This window comes from Stegodyphus dumicola, chromosome 4, assembly GCF_044657685.1.
Source record: "Stegodyphus dumicola isolate Sdum_Otavi_A_Nest chromosome 4, ASM4465768v1".
NCBI classification, from domain to species: Eukaryota; Metazoa; Arthropoda; class Arachnida; order Araneae; family Eresidae; genus Stegodyphus; species Stegodyphus dumicola.
Genome location: NC_140771.1, coordinates 248,310,410 through 248,332,489, shown reverse-complemented (window position 1 = coordinate 248,332,489; position 22,080 = coordinate 248,310,410). Strand labels below are relative to the sequence as shown.

General features: G+C 31.9%; 1 protein-coding gene across 4 annotated transcripts in view; it reads left to right on the top strand.

The window, feature by feature from the left end:
- The window catches only part of unc80 (unc80, NALCN channel complex subunit), a 249,409-nt gene that overhangs the window by 16,116 nt on the left and 211,213 nt on the right, over window positions 1-22,080 (top strand). For all 4 annotated transcript variants that reach the window (XM_085816189.1, XM_085816190.1, XM_085816191.1 and 1 more), the window contains exons 4-7: window positions 5,801-5,821; window positions 5,948-6,027; window positions 11,002-11,230; window positions 19,872-20,097. In XM_085816189.1, coding sequence (XP_085672315.1) covers window positions 5,801-5,821; window positions 5,948-6,027; window positions 11,002-11,230; window positions 19,872-20,097 — 556 coding nt within the window. The remainder of the gene's footprint in view (window positions 1-5,800; window positions 5,822-5,947; window positions 6,028-11,001; window positions 11,231-19,871; window positions 20,098-22,080) is intronic.

Here is a 22,080-nt window from a genome sequence, read left to right as displayed (position 1 = left end):
TCGATCACAAGGGTGATCACCCACATATCACTTTTTCAATACTTTACACATCACAATGATCTGATGATCTTCGGACAATGATTGTCCCACACGCTCACTGCGGTAAATTTTCTCGAACACAAAGATGATCGCACAAGTAACACCTTCATCACCACGCTTAAAGATGAGCTTATTTCAGGAGACTGTCGTTCCTCTTTTTCTGGACTGATGTCCGTAACTTCTTCGTGGATTCTATTCCCCACTTTGAAGAGCTGTAAATCACTTTTCGAACGGATGTTCGTAAATTCGTGCTGCACTTCAGAGCCTGGCGGTCTGTACTATCTGCAAACACTGATGATGTTCGGACAATGGCTGTCCTACAAACTCGAGATGAATTTCAGACTCGGATGGTCTGCAATCTCTGCATGGATTTTCTTATCTCGTCACTTCGGAAAGCTGTAATCACTTTTTCGAACTGATGTTCGTAACTTTTCGTGCTGCACTTCAGAACCTGACGGTCTGTAATACCTGCAAAACACTATTCATATCCAGACAATGACTGTCCCACAATCTTGAGATGAAATTTTAGAGCCTGACGGTCTGTAATTTCTGCATGGATTTTCTCATCTGAATCGCTGCCACCATTTATTATAGCTCCTAAAAAGACTATTCCTTGACGAGTTCATTCACATCTCTCTCATCCACCTCCAGACACATGGATTTTCACAGAGAAACTAGTCTGAGTGGGAGAAACTATTAAACGCTGCACACGACACCAACATGCGCGCACATGTTGCGATCGTGTGCAACGGTGTAGTGTGCGATTCCTCGTATTTCAAATCTTGTTCTCATCTCAAAACAAAATATTGCTTGTTCGGCGGCTTGTATCTCAAAACACTCGTATATCGAGGTACCACTGCATTTTAGAAAATTGTGTATTTGGAATGTTAAGCAGAGAAACTAAGTTGTTTATCAAAAAATATGTTTCTAAAACAGAGAGAAAATTGTTGTAAAAAAACTCAAATTCATATTGTTGTAAAAAATATGCCCATAAAAAGACTTTAAGAAAAGATGAAAATCTTATGAGAGAACTTTTTATTATATATATTAAACTCTAATTTAGGTTAAAATAACCTGCCGAATAATGATTATTAAAGTCAAACAATAAAATTCAGCTTAATATTTGTACATTTTGCAGGACTAGTTTCACCCAACATTATTAACCAAGCAGTTAAAAAATTCTCATCTTAACACATCAAACGTCACACTCTGGTTTTAGGAGATTATAAGAATTCTGTTATCCTTCCTTTCTTTTTGTCAATTAGCTATAAAATTGCACATATTGTACAGAAATTTTAACTTTCGGTTTGTTTTTTCTCTTATCAGTAAAATTTCCAGTTCCATGCTTAAGAACACCATTCTGGATATAAATTCCTGGAGGTATTTACAGGATTTTTTGCCAGCGTGGTTTAATTTATATTGGTCAAACTAAGAAAGCCTTAAAATTTCACATTAAAGAAAATGAGGCATATGTTTAGGAAAATGGAAATTCAAAATCCTCTCTTGCCCAACACTGTTGGTCCGGAAATCACGCTTTTCATTTTTTCGCAGCCGGAATTATTCAAAAAACATCTTCCATTGGCAAATTAGATTTTCTAGTTGCGTTTCACATTCAAAATAATTTTTCTGTTCTAGTTAACAACCCTAGTTCAAATCCATCTTTACCTTCAGCCTTTACGGGAATTATGTTTTAGTTTTCTTGTTTCATCAAGAGATGGCACCACTAGCTTAACTTCTGTCTAGCCATTCGTATCTTATCGCCATATCTTATCTCTTTCATTTGCACTAAGGGAGCTATTGTGTTGATTATGGTTCTGTAGTTAAGCATCAAAACTTAGTTCTGCAAAATTTACAAATATTACGCTAATTCTTCTTGTTTGACTTTCCCAATACAGTCGTCCAGATGGTATAGTGGCTAGGGAAGAGGACTGGGATACCAAAGAGCCCAGGTTCGAATCTCAGAGAAGGCTTGATTGTAACTGTCTGTCCCTTCATAAGAGGCAAAGCTAGCTCACCTATTAAGCACCTCCATAATAAAGTGACCACTACTTCTGGCCTTAGTAGAGACCAAGGCGAAGTCAGCTGAGGGCCCACCATTGGGGGAGGGGAGGATTTTCTCATCTGAATCGCTGCCACCATTTATTATAGCTCCTAAAAAGACTATTCCTTGACGAGTTCATTCACATCTCTCTCATCCACCTCCAGACACATGGATTTTCACAGAGAAACTAGTCTGAGTGGGAGAAACTATTAAACGCTGCACACGACACCAACATGCGCGCACATGTTGCGATCGTGTGCAACGGTGTAGTGTGCGATTCCTCGTATTTCAAATCTTGTTCTCATCTCAAAACAAAATATTGCTTGTTCGGCGGCTCGTATCTCAAAACACTCGTATATTAGAGCACTCGTATATCGAGGTACCACTGCATTTTAGAAAATTGTGTATTTGGAATGTTAAGCAGAGAAACTAAGTTGTTTATCAAAAAATATGTTTCTAAAACAGAGGGAAAATTGTTGTAAAAAAACTCAAATTCTATTGTTGTAAAAAACCGTAGAGTAATCGTAAAACATACTAGTTTGTACATATGCAAGAAGTCAAATGCTTATGATTCCATCAGGGCAATTGTAAACTGAAGCATTTCTGTTGTTTTAGATTTGTAAGTAATTAGTAAAATTCCAGTGTTTGATGGCAGCTGTGTGACTGAGATAATTAGCATGTTTTATTTGTGACAATTGAATAGACTGCCTGCAAGGATTTTATGTTTTCTATCACATATAATGGGAATGCAAGCCAATTTTTCTTAACTCATCTTCTTTGAAGACATCTTTCTTAAGTACTTTGCCATAAAAAAACTAACTAATAATCATCAGCTGATGAGAAAATATTAAAAAATGCTGAAAATGTTAGAAAACTTTTTTTTTTCATTTGTATAGTTATTAAATTAAACAATTTTGCATTTTGTTTTTAAATATTTTCAAGTCAGTGAAAATACACAATCTGACAGCTGTGCGCTGCAAAATTGATAATGCATTTATTTTATTGAATACTAGTTTTTCCTTATATTTCATTTAATCTTTCTTGCCAGTTAATCATACCTTTTATAGTATTTCTTAGAAACCCAATTTCTGCTTTTCTGTATTCTGTGTTTTTAATTTTTTATGACCTTATTTTTAGAGATTGTGAGATTGCGAGAAAGGCCAAGTTCAGAAATCTTTATCCTGTATTCAATATGAGGCAGACAAGGCATCTCTGTTGCTATTTTCACAGTTGTTCCTATGCATAACATTAATTGAATTATTTTTAAGATAGCAAGTACAGTGTCCTTTCAGTTTTGAACACTGCAGCAAAACAATATCTGAATTTAAGATAATTAAGATAAAATAGCACGCCAAACAAATATTAATTTAGAAGTCAAACAACAAAATATGTGTACTTCTTTTGGAATAAAATAAGATATATATATATATATATGTATATAGTTATATTTAATAATTTTGTAAGTGCCTAGTATGCTTATGATATGTAAGTAAATTAATTGGTACTTTAATAATTAATTAAAATTGTGACATATATATATATATATATATACACATGATAATACTTTAGTCAAAATTATTTTCTGGTATTGAAAATACAATCAATAAATAAAACAATTGATCACATTTATTTTAACAAATAATATATTGCTTTCTGTGGGCTAGTGGATATGGAGTAATTGATGATAACACTTGATGAAGAATGAAAACACATTACACAGGACAGTTCCAAAGACAGGTTTACAGGCATAAAAAAACTATGATAAACATGCAGAAACAATCAGCAACACTGCCTTCAGACTATAATGGTGAAGCCAGCTTCATGGAAAAGCACTAAAGTACAGCTCCCGATTCGGTCAGTCCCTTTTAAGCTAATCTCTGAACTCAAGACACTACTTTTGTCTCTGCTTACAAGGCAGGATATATATAGCTTTAACCTACCTCCGAGAGTATTCCCCAGAAAACCACTAAGAATGTATTTTATAATGTCCTCGCTTCATCTATGACATATCACCATTTTTTCACTAAACATCACCTAACAGGTGATTTTGTGCCAAATCTGGCAACCCTAACCCCGCCTTGTGGAAGAGCTATCTCACCGCAGCTGGGCATTTGGCAACACTGCCCCTTCCCAAGGACTCAATGTCCTGGGCAGTACAATCCTTTGTCAGAAGCCAAATTCAGTGTAATAGTATCATTGTGTAATATTATGCTGCATTGGGGTGACCAGTTTTACATGCATTGGAGCTACACATCATAGCATCCTGGTTGCCATATGATGAATACTGTATATTAACATGGATATACAAATCGCACAATTTGTACAACTCCTTCTAGGGGCTGCATTACTTTTAATAGTATGTTTGTGTGTGTGTATGTATCTATATATATAAGATGACTTGAAGAAAACTGCAAGGATTGGTGGTGGTTCTCTGTATTATAATTTGGAGAGATTTCGGTACATAGTTAGAAAGATGGCACTTGAAAAAGAGACTTGTAGATGGGCATGGCTGAAGCGAACATAATTTTTTTGCTGGACATGAACTAGTTATCAAAGCATATTCTTCTTCACACATGATCATGGGTGCAATACGCACCTCACAGTTTTATATAAAGTATCACATTTTAGAGAACGGCGTAGTTAACAGGATGACAAAACAAAGGGAGGGAAGTAGCATCTTGAGTACAGGAGAGCTGAAAATTCTTATTTATTTATAAATGTAATAAATTTAAATAATGTATTAAGCAAAAGCAGTTAGTGAAATATTTAATTAAAATTACAGCTGTAGAAAAGAGTTGCAAAATTGCTTCATTTGTTAGTTCCTATGATAATTAAGACACAATAACACGCTGATTTTTGTTGTTTGACTTCTGAATTAGAATTCCTATGATAAGTTTGATGATATCATTTCTGGATACTTCATCTCTCCCCAACGACTCCAAAAATTGGATACTTTTCGGTTAACAGGGCACCATTTAGTGCCTGATATTAATGTTGGCCTCAAATCTTAACTAGATGGCAGCAACCCTAACAATACATAAAACTTCAGGGAAAAAAATGAACTGGTAAAAGCATATTTTAGGGTACCCCTTGGCAAAACGTGGCAATTTTTTTGCGGTACATGGATACCGAGTTTGTGTAATTCTTTGACTTTTAATTTTGGCTTGCATAACGGCGATTTTTGCACACAAAGCCAAGATAACAAGAATTGCACAAACTCGGTATCTATGTACAGTTCTCTAATGAGAACACTGGAGTGCATCAATCCTCTCCCAAGATCCTTTATAAGTTCATCTACTTTTATGGAAGAGGGAGATTTATTCTCATAAACAGTTCTTAACAACCTTGTCAATATTGTAATAATTGGTAACACTTTTCTATATATTACCCTATTAATTTACTTTTACTAGATCTGCTGTATCATAAGTCCCCTTCCCAAATTATCATATTATAAGACTTTATTATCAATTATTATTATTAATTTATCATATTATAAGAATTGTATGCATTATTTAACCTATTTTTATTTTGCATTGCTGTATTAATATTTCACGATATAAAACATCTTTTTATCAAAAGTAATTCAAATTTATGTATTTATTATAAATATTGGAGATGCTACGAAGTTTACTTTTGTTACATAAATTTTGAACACCACTGTGTTTGGAGGTATTAAATCTGTTTGAAATGTTGAATGCTGATTTTCTTTTTTCCTTTCAGAAACAGCGAGATGCTTGTAAAGTAAGTCCTTTTAACTGTGTTTAATGCATTACTATTCTTTTCTTATTAACTCTTTTTTTGTATTAAGTCCAGTAAAATGATTCACAATTTTCAAACTTGCCTCTTTTTTTTTTTTTTTCGTTACAGTCCTTTGAGAAAGTTCTTGTCCAGAATATACAGTTTGGTCTTTCACCGAGCCTTACTGCGGCAATTAAAAGCATTAGCAGGTAATTATTTTTATATTCAGCGTTATAATAAAAAGATAGTTATTTTGTTTGAATAAGAAGTACAACAGGTACGTACATCTTAGTGCAACTATTTTGGTGCAGTTTGGCGATTTTTTTACAGAAGAAAAAAGTTAATTGGTTAATTTTTGGATTGCAACATATAATGGATATAGTTACCAAAGGAGCTTGTATCTGCATGGTTGCCAGAGTTTGGCGACTTCTCCTAAGGTGGTTGGGATAATACATAAGTACTGTAAATCATACTATTGTATTAGAAGATGTTTGTTTTGAATTACTAACTACTATAAAAAGCTCCTTTTTTTAAAAAAATTAGTTTGCATGGCATCATGTTAAGCAGAATAAAAAGTACAGTAAAAAGTCGTTAATTCGGACACCCATAATCCGGAATGATCTATAATCCGGACCTCAAAGCTACAAACTTTCTGCGCATGCGTCGCGTTCACGCATGCGCACAGGCGTTTGAGAGTGCGCGTAAGACCTTTATGGCTGCGAATATGTTTGTGCGCATGCGCGTTTAATGTGTAACGGAGGTATAAGCTCAGCTAAAATTATCTAATTCAGTTAATGTTGCAGATTGCGTTGTTCCTTAATCTTCGAATTGGATCCGGCTTATTATTTTTTGCAGACTGTTAGAGCAATTTCATAAAAGTAAGCTTGAACTTTCGATTATGTCAAATAGAATTTTTGATATATATTTACTAATATGTAATTTGTATCTATAAAGCGAAAGTATGTTTTGAAATCTGAAATCTGTTTATCAATTTCACGCCGCGGATTGGAAGTTGATCTGTCAGCACTATCCTTATCTTCAGGGCAGATGTTTTTATTTTATTTGGCTTATAATTCCTTACTAAGTGTAGTATTTCATCTCGATGTACTCCGTCTTTGATATGATTTAAATCAAGTTCCTCGTCATTATAATTCGCTTCCGATAGTGAAGAAAGTGACCCAGAGGTTATTGAAAACAAAAACATTTTGATTGACAAATTAGTCGGTATTCTCAACACGGATTGGAAGTTGATCTGTCAGCACTATCCTTATCTTCAGGGCATATGTTTTTATTTTATTTGGCTTATAATTCCTTACTAAGTGTAGTATTTCATCTCGATGTACTCCGTCTTTAATATGATTTAAATCAAGTTCCTCGTCATTATAATTCGCTTCCGATAGTGAAGAAAGTGACCCAGAGGTTATTGAAAACGAAAACATTTCGATTGACAAATTAGTCGGTATTCTCAACACAGCAATTATAGGACTTGAACAGCGGAACTTTGTAACTGAACAAGAAATTATGTCTGTTTAATAGAATTAAAGAGAAAGTATTATCACATGAAACGAAGCAACTTACATTGAAAGAAATGTTTAATAAAGTAAACAAATAAATATTAAGCTTTTTCTTTTTGTAAATTTGGATACCCTTTAGAGCATAATTGTTCTTTATTTCATAAATTACAGTTTCATATTTTTAATTTTGTAATTTCTGCATGCTATCTTACCAGATTTAAACTGATGATCTATAATCCGGAATCGCTGAAGTCCCTACGAGTCCGGATTAACGACTTTTGACTGTAATTTGGTTTAACCTGTTCTCATAAGCCAAATAAATAATAACAAATCTATACCATTTTTAGAATATAACATGCTGTTTTGTGTAGTCATGTGTAATTGTTAATGTATTATATAGTATTATGATGTTATATTATGCCATCTATTATAGTATATGTTATATATGTTATATTATGTCATATATTATAGTGTTGAATCATATATAGTTGTTCGCATTTATGCACTATTTGAGAATAACCTAATGATATCTGCTTCTGCTCAGTTTTAGCTAGAAACAAATATAAAGTTATTTTAAAATCTGCATAAGATAACTAATTATGTCTGTAATTTGAATATAAATCACTTTCTGTTTTCAATTTTGAAAAAAGCATATCTCATAAAATATCAAATAATGTGGCTATGTAGGTATTATTGTCATTTGTTTATTTTATGTGTAATATGAAAACAAGCTTGTTTCCTTTCGGAAGCGCTCCACAAAGACATCTCTCCTCTCAGGCAAATAGACCTTACATGCTTTTCTGTATTTGATTAAAAAAATAACTAGCTGAAATTCTTGGTTAGCATATAGCAGCACAGTTAACCATATTTTAATTATCTCTAAATCCCATTCCACATTAGCCCAGCCTGTGGTTGAGTGTTTAAAGACTGCTGAGTCTCGGATTCAAACCCAGGTAAACAAGTTGTCTGCATGATTAGTTTTAATGGTTTTTCTCTATGTTTAATATGAGTACAAGCCAGTTTTCTTCAGAAATGTTCTTCAGGAAGACATCCATTCGTTTAGGCAGATAGTCCTTATTTGTTTTACCATATACAAATTGTCTCAGACTGGTGGCCCTCAAAGGAACATTACATGGTTTAAAATACACTTCAATTGTATATTAATAGTTCAATTAGTGCTTATATTAGTTTTAAAGATATGCAGATATAAACTGAGCTTATGTGTACAGCTGTTGCTGAAGGAAAAAGAGAATGAATAAGTCAGAACTTTGTCACTATATGCTTGTCTGCTGCTACTTGACAGAGTTAAGGTGTAGATATACGATCAGGAAATTTAGTTTGCCAACTGACAGTTGAAGGCACTTTAGTTCTGGTGTTTTCTTTTCTTTTTTGCTGTTGAGTTTGTTACTTCTGGTAATCACTTGAGTCAGTCACTAATTGATTAGCTGGATACACAGCTAATATTATAATATTGTTGCGAAATGCCCAGCTGCAGTAAGATAGGTTCACCACAAAGCAGGTTTAGGGTTGCCAGATTTGGCATGAAGTCATGCATTTGGTGAGAGAATTGGTGATATGCCATATACAGAGCAGGAATATTCTAAAACGAATACTTACTGCTTTCCTAAGAAGGTTCTCGAAGGCAGGTCAAAGCTATTGCATGTATATGGGTTCATTATGAATTGAATGCACAAGTCCGATAAAAAATGAACAAAAATTTATTATTATCACAAATAAAATAAAATGCTTAAATTTTCCTCAGATATTCGTACAGTGTTACAATATCTCACAGTAGTTATCTTTTAACTACTCAAACGTTCAACAGAACTTAATTCAAAACAATTAGAAAAAGATAATTCGTGAATACGCTACAGTCAACAAGAGCAGTTTTCTAAACAAACTCTTAAAACAAAAACTAACTAAATTGAGAGGTTTTCCTCTCAATTTAGTTTATTAGCTCTGTAAGTCACATGTGATTGTTCTAGCAATTTCTCGAAATCAAAAAGAGATATTTATTTATTAAATTTTAAATGCTTGCGCTCTTGTATTTTAAAAAATTTTCCAGCTTAGCTTTCTTTTAATATTCGTCACGTGCTGCACTGCACAGGGAATAAAGCAATTTTATTTATAATTCTACTAACATTAACTAATTAAATACCCTGTTGATACAAGTAGTAGGAGAGCATGTTTAATCCAGTTGTAGTGTTTTGAGTTCAGAGATTACCTCGAGAGAGACTGAACCAAGTCAGGAACTTTACTTCAGTGCTTTGCCATGAAGCTGTCTTTACCATGATAGTCTGAACATTGTGTTGCTGATTGTTGTAGTTTTTTTTATGATTGTAACACATCTTTGGAACTGCCCTGTGTAATACTGATGAATAAATTGTGTTTTGATTTTTCATCAAGTGTTGTCATAAATTCCTCCAAATCCATGAACCCACAAATATAGATATGACCAATTAATCTGTGGCTTATAAAACATGTACATTTGTGCATAGTAATAAAATATCAGTTCCAAAAGAATGTAATTTAAATTACTATTATGAAATGAATGGTAAAGAAAATTTCAAAATGTTAGAAGGCTAATTGAGAGAAAGAAAGTTACAATTTCTGAAATCGGTACTATTCGGTTTCGAGGGCCGTAAAAAATCGCCAAACTGTTGTTGATGCTCATGCTGCCAAAAATAATTGCGGCAACCCTAATGCAAGAAAGGAAGTATAATAGTAAATAATTATCTAAGATTGATGTTTTAATTTAGATGAAATGTTAATTTCATGTAATACTTTTTATTATTATAATTTATATAAAAATTGCTAAACATAACTGAATGGATGCCTTCCTCGCTATTTCGCTACCGACTTATCGCTAAAGCATAATTTCATCTCGTTGGTTGTTCAGACGTAATTTTCTATAATGAATGATGCCTTTTCTTTGAAAATATTCTCGGTAAAGTGCAGAATCCCTCACTTATTTGTTTGCCGCTTTTTACAAGGGTAAAAACAATTGCATTTTTGTCAATTTTCTTTTACTTTTTAAATGAAAATAGATCGATGTGTACATAGATAAAGTAAAGGGTGTGTGCAATGCCATTTTTCTGCAATTCTAGGATTTTTTTTTTTAAGTGAAAATAGATCGACGTGCACATGGATACCGAGTATGTGCAATTCTTAAAAACGTGTCAAGCAGTGGGTGATTCTGCACTTTACCCAAAATTCTATTGCCAACGTTTCGTCATGCACAATTCCGAAATTGTTAAATCCATAGGATATCAAAAAAGGATTTAAAATCGAAAAAGGATTTAAAAATTAAACTATTATTTCAATGGCGTCTTAAGAAATATAGAGCTATATATACTTACACAATCTGAAATAAGCGCGTTCGCTAGATTTGGCGCGCTGTTAAATGGGCGCGTTTGCTAGATTTGGCGCTTTTGCGCATACATTTTTGCTGCAATTTTTTACGGCCCGCAAAACAGAATAGTACCCTGAAACCTTTCTTGCAACAATAGTAAAATTAATTTTTTTACTGAAACAAATCCACTCTAGAGATACAGAAGCATTATAAAGGTGAAGAATTGAGATAAGCAACAATGAAATTGAATTAATAGTTATGCTTTTCTTATGGTTGTGAAACTTTCATGTGTGATAAAAATTTTTGTTTATATCTAGATGGCACTTAATACAAGCAGCATTCCCTCATGTGATGCACTGTTGTGCTGCACTTTTGTATCGCCGTAAAGACAGATGTTTGGATAAACTAGGTACAGCTGAAACTAAATTGTTATACACATTACAATGGATAATTTTAGATGCTGCTGAAGAATGTGCTGATGCCGAAGCAGAGCAAGGCATATTTCATTCACCTAGTCATTATTTATTTCCCATTTCTGCAATACAGGTGAGGTATTTTTATTTAGAATATTTCTGAATTTTATTTGTGTTTATCTCTTTACAGCATTAATAGACACTGAAAATTTCTAAATATTTTGTCTATATTTAACAAATTTTCAAATTATAAGATCTTAAATTTAGAAAGCTAAATCCAGTATCCTGAGTCCCAGTTTCTTAATTCTGCATACTATATCCAAATATTTCTTCTTTGTTTGGCATAACTTGATTGATAGGAAAAAAATTTTCATTAGATTTTTCAGGGATCTATTTAACTATTTCAGTGTAGCTAAATGTTTTTAATGTTATTTAATAGTTGTTATAAACTCTTATACACCATGTTTGATACTTATGAGGCACATTATAAAAGCATGCGTCTTACTTTGTATTAAATTCAGTGTCAGTTACAGTTGTCTTGCTACAGTTTAAAAGATAGGTAAGTCAAAGGTGTGGCTTTTGTATAATTTAAAATTTATATATAAATGTGAGGTATCAGAATTATTGTAATATAAAGTAACCAAACATGAAATAAAGGAATAGTTGCAATTTTAAGCTGAACAAAATAAAAATACTATGAAAAAAATAAACATTATAATTGATAAAATTAAATGTAATTTAAAATTTACGGAAAATTTTAAATTAGCAGTGGAATCAATTGCAGTTTACATTAGTTTATAATTTCAAGTTGGCAGGTATCTTGTGAGGAATCTAAATAAAAAAAAGTTGAAAGATTTTCAGTCTCCGTTAAGGCTTATGGAATTTTTCATAATATTAGGCTTAAAAGTAAATATTTCCAAGCTCATGTTTAGTTTTTAAAGTTCCAGTAAAATCTAATTTATTTTTAAGAAAGTAACTATTCCTTTTTAGAGTTCTTATGATCTGTTTAAAGCTCATCTTTCAGAAACATGGACAAACTTCTGCACAGAAGCACATTCATGGGTTTAAGCTAAAATAATTTCAACACATGAAATTGAAATTGTGTAAACAGTGTGGATTTTCAGTGGTCATGACTCACAAAATCTTTATAAAATTTCACGGAAATTTGAGATTTTGCTTAAACAAGCATTTATAAATAGACTGGCTTATTTAAAAATCTTTGAATTTATCAAGAAATACAGTCAAAAGTCTTTAATCGGGACTTCGGCGATTCCAGATTATCGATTTTTCCGGATTATAGATCATCAGTTTAAATCTGGTAAGATGGCATGCAGAAATTATAAAATTAAAAATATGAAACCGTAATTTATAAAATAATGAGCAATTGTGATCTAAAGGGTATCGAAATTTACAAAAAAAGAAACTTAATATTTATTTGTTTACTTTATTAAACATTTCTTTCAACGCGCGCGTGCTTAAAGCATACCTTATGCATAGCCGAAATTAGAAAATTGCAACCAGAAATGTTGATTTCTGGTTGAGAAATTTGATTTGTATTCGTGATATTTATAATGACGAGGAATTTGATTTAAATCATATCAAAGACGGAGTACATCGAGATTAAATACTACATTTAGTAAGGAATTATAAGCCAAATAAAATAAAAACATCTGCCCTAAAGATAACGATAGTGATGACAGATCAACTTCCAGTTCATTGCGCGACATCCCCACCCCGCGCAGAGCAGAGTGAAATTGATAAACAGATTTCGGAACCATTAGATAAACAAAGGATATGCCTTTATCCATTTTTTTATAGCAATTCGTTTTTTGTTTGATGGACATCGAAGCATACTTTCGTTTTCTAGATCCTTTGGGAGCTCCAGCATCGGAAATTCTATTTGACATAATCGAAAGTTCAAGCTTACTTTTATAAAATTGCTCTTACAGTCGGCAAAAAATAATAAGCCGGATCCAATTCGAAGATTAAGGAACAACGCAATCATCAACATTAACTGAAATAGATAATTAGATAATTTTAGCTTATACCATCCGTTTTACATTAAACGCACATGCGAAAACGTATTCTGCGCTTGCGCAGACACATATGCGCAGTCGTAAATGTCTTGCGCGCACGTGTAAAACACTTATGCGCATGCGTCAACGCTGCGCATGAGCAGAAAGATTTTAGCTTTGAGGTCCGGATTATATATCATTCCGGATTATGGGTGTCCGAATTAACGACTTTTGACTGTACTGCTTTTTTCAAACTATATTTATAAGCTTGTAGTGAACTTGGATAATTTTCTATTTCAATAAAATGGGTTTTTTATAAATCTTCGTGTAGGAGAATGGTGTTTATTTTTTTAAACAAATGTATAAGTAAATTTTGTGAGCAACATCCTTGTAAAGCATTGACATCAAAATTAGTCTAAGATAAGCTGTGCTTTTATATACAACCATATAAAAAATAAATACAAATATTTCTTTAGAAATACAGTATATTATTTGTGAAATTTTGTATGTATAGAGGAATGCTGCTATAACAGTCTGCTTTTACCGTGAGACTCAGTTTTTCAACATATCCCCTGCTCTCCTCAGTGAAGCTCCTGGTTTCTAACTTTTTAACTTTTACTAAGGAAAACTACTAAATAAAATGTTTCTCAGCACTGAATGGAATTTATTAAATTAAAGAATTTAAATTGTATGAATTCCATTTCCCCAGGTCTTGTGATTTTCAGGATAATTTTTTCTATTAAATTTTATTTCATCTGAATTTTTGTTGTTGTTGTTGTTATTATTTCATTTATACTAACTATTTCTTATTAAATTTAATTTGACTTGAGTTGTCTTAATTCACTGTACACATTTGTAAAACTTGTCTGTAAATTATATATCTTTGTAAAACTGTAAACATTTGTAAACAGTCTTGATATAATGATATGGAGATTGTTTAATCAGTTACTATGTAGATTTTACTTGATCATCTAGTAATGTTAATAAATCCCAAATCCCTAACAGACGTAAAGTGAATTATGGCTAGGTCTGGAGTAACTACAAAGTCGTGAGAAAGATTAAGTAACATTTTTATTTAAACAGAATTTAAAATGCAGCCACTCTTTCTCGTGCAATAATATCAGTCACAGCTCATCGTAATGCAATTAAAATGAATGGTCAAATTTAAATTAAATGTGAAGCAGTAGTCAAAAAGGTTACACAATTAAATATTACTGTAAGCTGGCTTAGTAAATCTACCATAGTGTCAAAACCAAAGTGTTGGCAGTGATAGAATGCAAAGTCAAATAATTACAAATATCAGAGCTGCACATAGTGTGCACATGAAGCCAGAAACATGCTCTCTCTCAAAATCGCAAAACCTCAATTTAAGTACTGACTACCGCATTTGCATACTGAGGAGGAAAATAGAAAGGAGACGTTATAGTAAAGACCAAAATAATAAAACTGGTTAATTTAAAATAATATCTTTACAACTGTATTATATGTATTTAATTTTGTTTAACTTTAATATATGGTACAATATTAAGTTTATCTACACAAATATTGTACATTAATTATTTATTTTATTTTCATCATTTTAAAAGTATTTATTGGAAAGGGATTTTCTGAGTATAAAAGTGTAAGAATATTAAAAAGTAAAACTAGCCACCAAACATGAAATTTAGAAAAATTGAATATTAATATGTTTTACTATCAGAATCATACTGTGATATGTTTCTATTATTCTAAACTAAATCAGTGGACTGTACTAATACTTCCGTTAAAACAACTTTATTAATGCTAATTACTAATAAAATATTATATGTTGTCTTAACGGAATCCAGTGACTAAGTGAGTGTTTCCCATTTACTGTAGGTGGCATTGTATGCAAACTTAATATGCCACTTCTCATTAAATTCCAAATTTCAGCATATTAATTATAAACATAACATTTAATAATTTGAAGAATAACTAATTTTACAGTAATATAGTGCAATAATTTACAGTAATAGGTAGTTTTTGATCATGAAGTGCAATATAAAATAATATAGTTCATCATGATGCAATATAAGATAATATAAAAAAGGAAATTATCATCATGAAATGTAATATAAAATAATATAAAAAAGAAAACCTTGAAATATAGTATAAAATAATATTAAAAAAAATCAATAACCATTATAAAGAACATAAACTCATTCAGTATGTGCAATCTTGCTTGCTCTTTTAAAACAGCTCCATTTTTAATAAAAGCACAGTTTTCAATAAGAACACAATAATGTAACTCGGGTATTGTTATCTTTTATAGGTAAAATTTCTACAGTTCTAGCTAAAGATCATTTAAATGGGGAAAGTTATCTTCCTTTAACACAACTAACATATCTTCCTTTAAATTTTCTCAATTAATAAAGCATTTGATGTGCTATTGAAGATGATTTGCATAATCAGTTTGTCAATGTTTCCAAATAACGTGAATGAACTTGGTAATAATCTGCCCTTTAGTAAGTCTATTATCTGCAAGAGGAGACAAATCAGGTTCAGGATATGAAGTAATAGAACATTCAAATAAAAAATGACCCAGTGTTAAACTTCAAGATCATTCGCATCTGTTGATAAAGGTAAAATTGGATGAGCATTGAGAAACTTTTCATCTGCATGACAGCACTCCAACATTCTTTTAAAGTTAATTTATAACTACTGATTATGGTATTTAAATGACCTATTGCATATTGTGAATAAGCAACCAAAATTTGATGCCTTTGCTGGAATCATTTTCCATTCTATACCATCATATGTTCAGAAATTTGTAAGGACTAAAGTATGCAATTTTTCAGTTCTGATTTTGCACCAACCATATTAATATTGCTATCTGAGGTTATTGTATTACATTTTCCATGTTTTGCAATAAATCTTTTAAAAGTAGAAAATAGTGCATCTGTAGTTAAATCAATTGCTACCTCTAAACATAATGCTTTAGTAGCTAAACATATAAATATAGCAATGTACACTTTTGTGTAATTACTCTTTCACCAGGTGAATTTGGAATGAGTTATCCAAATACAATTGTTTTAGCTTTTAAAATGTTTACATTCAGGTACAACCTTTCAAGCTATATCTTGACCAACAATAACCCAAAATTTACTGCAAACTTGATGCAATAAAGCTTGTGCATCAAGATGCAAATAATTAACCTGATAATGCATCAAAACAAATCTATGATAAAATGATCTTTTAACATTACATAAAAATTTCTTTTATTGTCATTAGTATTATTCTGTGTAAGGTCTGCCTCTCAAAACAGAATCCATGTCTAGAAATGGGCATACAAATTTTTACTTTTAGAAGAAACACAGCTCGTATTTTTCAAGGAGAGAATATCCTTGCAAAATTGTTGTGATTGTACATATATGACGATTTTTTTAGCATCATTCAATTCTTTAACAGCTAGAGGACTTATTAAATTTTTCGCTTTACAGTTGGCTATAAATGTGAAAAAATAAATAAATAAGTAATAATAAAAACTTCACGTATAATACAAGCATAGTTATTACTAATATTAAACTAGGATCTAAAACAAAGAAATTAGAGTTCACATTTAGATTAACTAAGTCATTATCCTTAAGTTTGAGTTCCTTGGCATATTCCCCGTCAACCATATCAGATCAAATTATTTCACAAGGCTTCAGTTCTTTAGAAAGAATGTTAGTTTATATAATCATAAATCATTATGAAGAAGATTCTTAGATCCATATAATATCAAATCAGCTGGATTTTTATGAGTGTTGGCATGGTATCATTGATGAATAGCAGTCATACTGTGAATGACAGACACCCTTTAAGCAGCAAATGGTTTTAGCTGGTAAGGTTCCTTCTTAACTCATGCTGATGCTATTGCCAAAATAACACATCTTGTCTATGGGTAATTGAATGGCCTGGAATATTCTTTTCATTAGTTTTACCAACAGAACTGCATCACAAAGTTCCAAACAAGAAATGGTGACTTCAGAGGTGAAACACGGAACTTGCTACAGAGAAGTTTTTATGAACATTCAATCGAAGATGACATGCATTTTGCATAAATTGAAAAACTGTAGGCTGTAAAAACTTTCTGCCTAGCAGTGCAGAATCCTATTATATCTGTTTGCTGCACTCCATTGGTCAGAAAAATTCTAGGGATGCAATAATCATTGACTATGCTAAGATTATGCAAAAATGCCTTTCATTCTTCAGAGTCATTTTTAGGGAGATGTGTGTTCCAACTTATTTTAAAGAGCCAAAGATTTTGTAGAAATATTTCAGCTTTTGCCATAACAGGTCCAATTAAACCCAGTGGATCAAAGAGGTGACCTATTACTGATGAGATATCTCTTTTGTTATTGTCTCATCAATGTCGAGTATCTTTAAATCATGACAAACTGTCTGTGCCAAACTCTATGACATTCCCAAGGCCTTTGTAATCTGAGGCTCATCAGTATCTTGAAAAGAATAATCCTGAGTAGCAATTTTTCAGTTCTTCAGTAGTTCAGCATTATTTGAAGACCATTTGTGTAACTTCATCTCACCACGTTCTGGAAGGCAGATTAACTGTGTCTGCAATGCCTGACTTCTTGCAGCATATTAACTCCAATGATAATATCATCCACATAACAGTCCTTCAGTATGCCTCTTGAGGCACAAGGAGATTCAGTTGCTACATAAATTGCTAACTGCTTTATCACTCTTGTTATGAGGAACAGTGTGCTTGCTGTTCCATATGTCACAGTCTTCAGATGTTAAGTTTGCTTAGGGCTACTTAGTCAATTCTTTCTGTAAGATCAGCTTCAGGTTTCTTTGAGATGGCTCACTAAGTATATGTCTATATGTCTTCTGAGCATCAGCTCCTAGTGCATAGTTCTATTTTTGGAATTAAATAATAATAGAAAATAAATTTTCTTGTGGTATTCTTCTCTTCATTAGTATTTGATCAAGTGATTTTTCATTAGTAGTAGCCACTGATGCATGGAACACATGAAATTTAGTAGAAGTTTTTTCCAGATGATAAACTCCATGATGATTAAGATAAATGCAGGTCGATGTTTCAGTTTTTTGAAATTCTTCCATATGATTTTAATCCTTATATTCCTTGATGAAATTCTTATACAAAGTTTTCATATTTAAATTGCTTTCTAGTCGATTCCACACCTGATGTAATCATTTCTCGAGAAATGTTTTCGATTCTCCTAATTCCACATCTTCCTTATTGGGTATTTGTACTGCATATCTTTCATCATTTATCGATAGTGAGTATGCTTAAAATGTTCTTCACAGTAACTTTCTTCTTCACTCTAAACATCCTTAATATTTTCGATGCATTAACTTTCAACTTTGCAAAATTTCCATTCAATGCTTCAACATGCAAAAATTCCATTCAGTGCATTAACATTCAGCTTCCCAAAATCTTTGCAAAATTTTGTTAAGTTCTTCACTATTTAGAACTAAGCCACAATAATTTGCTTCTGAATCACTCTTGCACGAAGCAGACATGACATATTCAAAAGTCGTTTCCTGGGATATTACTTTTTGATTTTTCTAATTGAAATTTTCCTATTTTTAAAATCTCAAAAAACAGTTCGACCCCTAGTAACTTTGTTAAGAAATGCAGATCGGAAATCAGCTAAATGAATGTCAGTAGGAATGTTTAATGATTGCTCCTTGATGGGGCTACATCGGTAATTTTAGAAATAACTAAATCAAAATCTGTATGTCTAGTTGATAATTAATGTTTTTAACATTCTCATTTATTCTGGATACAGATGTCTAAATTCTTTCCTTCCTTATATTTAACAAATTAGCAACTTTTTTAGTAATAAAACATGACATATTCCCATTGTATAGAATGGTACAAGCTGGAATTCTTTTTCTTCTGAATTATAAATGTGTGCTATTGCAGTCATAAATAAAAAATTTTTTCCTCAAATTTGTTATATCAAAAGACAATTTGATTGAGGAGTAAGCTGCAACAGATTGGTGATTGTTATCTGCATTATATCCTGAGGAGACTTTACTGTGTAGCTAGAAAGACAGCACTCAAAGAAAGACTTGTAGACAGATGTGGCCGAATGTTTGCATTATAACAACTGGAGAAGTAGAAGCTAAAGTCTTCCCAGGATATAATGCAGAGAACCATTGCCAGTCTGTCGCAGTTTACTCCAAGTCATCTTATCTTATTATATATATATAATTAAAAAAAATTATATATACCATCTCCAAGGAACAGAAATTCATTTAAAATCATGAATTAATAAAAGAAAAAAAAATTTACTCAGTATTTTAATTAGCATTTTAAATTAGTATTTTCTAGACCTTTATCGCTTTAAAAACAGAAAATTCTGTAAAGAAAAATTCTTAAAAAAAAATTCTCAATAAAAAAAAAAAAAAAAAAAAGGTAAACATTTTTTCAGGTATTGAAAAAGTAGCTATTGTCATTAATCGTAGATTAATTGACTTGCCAAGGGGAACAAATCAATCTACTATCAATTAACAATTAAATTAAGTGAGAGGGTTTCGTCTTTCATCCAAGTAAGGATCAAATTACATTTCTACTAAAGCCAAATCTGAAGTCGTGAAAAATGCACAATTTACAGAAAGACATTAGTCCGTTTAAGCCATATATATATATATATATACACACACATACAAAAATGTATTAAAAGTAAACATTGCTGAATGTCATTTGAATTATATTTTGTCATGCATTTTTTAAACATGGCTTTTATATTAAAATTTTGAATTTTGCAGGTTTTTGTTTACTTATTTGCCCCATTAGGAGATTTTCTAAAGCATTCAGATTTCATGACAAACTTTCGTTTAGAAAATGGTTTAAAACTATGGGAATCCTTATGGGAATTCAAACACCCAAATGTTCCATGCTTTACTACTCATGTTATGACAAAGCGCACATTTCTGAGAGGGCGGAGAGAGAAACACAATTTGCCTAAATTTGGAGATGTTTTCATTGGTGGAGGTGAGTTTTCTGCTTTTACTGCTGTTGTTTTATTGTCAGAAATTCAACAATTTCTCCCAAAGTAAGAAGTAAAACAATTTTAACCATCGTAACCAGTTCATCTAGCAACACTTGCTATGGATTTTTTTTCCTTTCTTTGCATTGGCATTACCTTGTAATTTTTTTATTAATCTTTTTTTATACGTATGTGAAAAAGGTGTTGTGAGACATCTATTTGTAAAATATGTGGTAATTAAGAAATAAATAAATAAGTAGCCACCGAGTAATGTTTTTTCTTGCTTAGTGTTTTGTGAATGGAGAATATATTAGTTTGAGTACTACAATAGTTATATTGTGAACAGTTGAAGCTCTAGCCCAAGTAAATAAAAACGTAACTTTGCCTGACAGTTGGCATCTGCAACAACACTATTGTAGGTACTGGAACTTTTATTCTCTCTTGATTTTGTTAACAAAGCTTTTAAGTAAAATGAAAAAGTGTAACATGGAAAACTTAAAAGCTTGATGTACGCAACCCAGAAACTTGCTTACAATTGCGTACAATGAGTATCATAAATGTGAATCTGACTTCTTGGTAGGTGAGAAAATTAATTTCTTTTAATTAAAATTTCTGAAGTCTAAAGCAGGGTTTCTTAAACTGTGGGTTGCGGGATCTACAGCAGGGGTCGCCAAAAAAATTGTAGCAGTTTTGATATTTCTTTAGCTTATTATAATAATTTTACAATTACCAAATATTTTTACACAATGTATCTGAAAATAGACAAAGATAAGACAATACAGACAAAGCAAAAAACAAAAAAGGGGTTGGCGCATTCTTTTTATAATATAAACATTCATAATCTGGAGTCGAAGAAGTCCAGACGAGTCCGGATTATGGACTTTGTACTGTATTAATGCCCAGGCAATTTGGCTTCTTAGTAAGATGTATATTGAACGTTGATACAGCAGTCAGAAATGATATGGCATGCTCACTGCCAAATGTTTTGAGAGTTTCTGAGGTAGATCCTTCTATTTGAAAGCCGAGATTAAGTTTTGTGTGTTAGCCTGCAAAGGACTTTGTGTTTAATTAATCACTTGCTGATTCGAGTTAAGTTCAGAGATTTGGCAGTTCGAGTTAAGTTCAGAGATTTGGCAGTTTGATGGATATCTTCACTCTTAAGAAATTCTACGTAGTTCTAGTGTGATGAAGCATGGCATTATCATGAATAAATTCTGCTGTCATTTTCAAAAGGCAGTCACTTGTCATTAGTCATTGTGTATCATCTATGTTCACCCATTAGCCTTGATGCCATCCCATGCCATCACCAAAATTATACCCTTCTTATAAACTTTTCTAATACATCTAGCTCTTTCTTTGCCAGGTTAACTGATATCTGGAATCTGAGTACAGAATGTCTCAGCTCTTGATGGATAAAAAAAAACGTTAGCTCATTGCTTCTTTATCTCATTTTGGTGGGTCTGACACTTTTGTAAACACTTTCTATTGTTCTGTGTAGATGGCTCTCCAAAAATAGTTTTCTTCATGCATGTAACCCTAATAATTCAAACATTAAGCCACATTTTGAATAGAAGTGATTTGTGGGCTGGCTAGCAGTGTAATGTTGATTGCATTTAGTTAGTACAGTCAAAAGTCTTTAATCCGGACTCGTCGGGACTTCGGCGATTCCGGATTATCAATTTTTCCGGTTTATAAATCATCAGTTTAAATCTGGTAAGATGGCATCCAGAAATTATACAATTAAAAATATGAAATCATAAAAGAGCAATTGTGATCTAAAGGGTATCAAAATTTACAAACAAACAAACAAACAAAAAAAAAGCTTAATATGTATTTGTTACTTTATTAAACATTTCTTTCAACGCGCGCATGCATAAAGCATACATTATGCATAGTCAAAATTAGAAAATTGCAACCAGAAAACTATTTTATGCATATTTGTGATATTTATAATGATGAGGAAATTGATTTAAATCATATCAGAATAC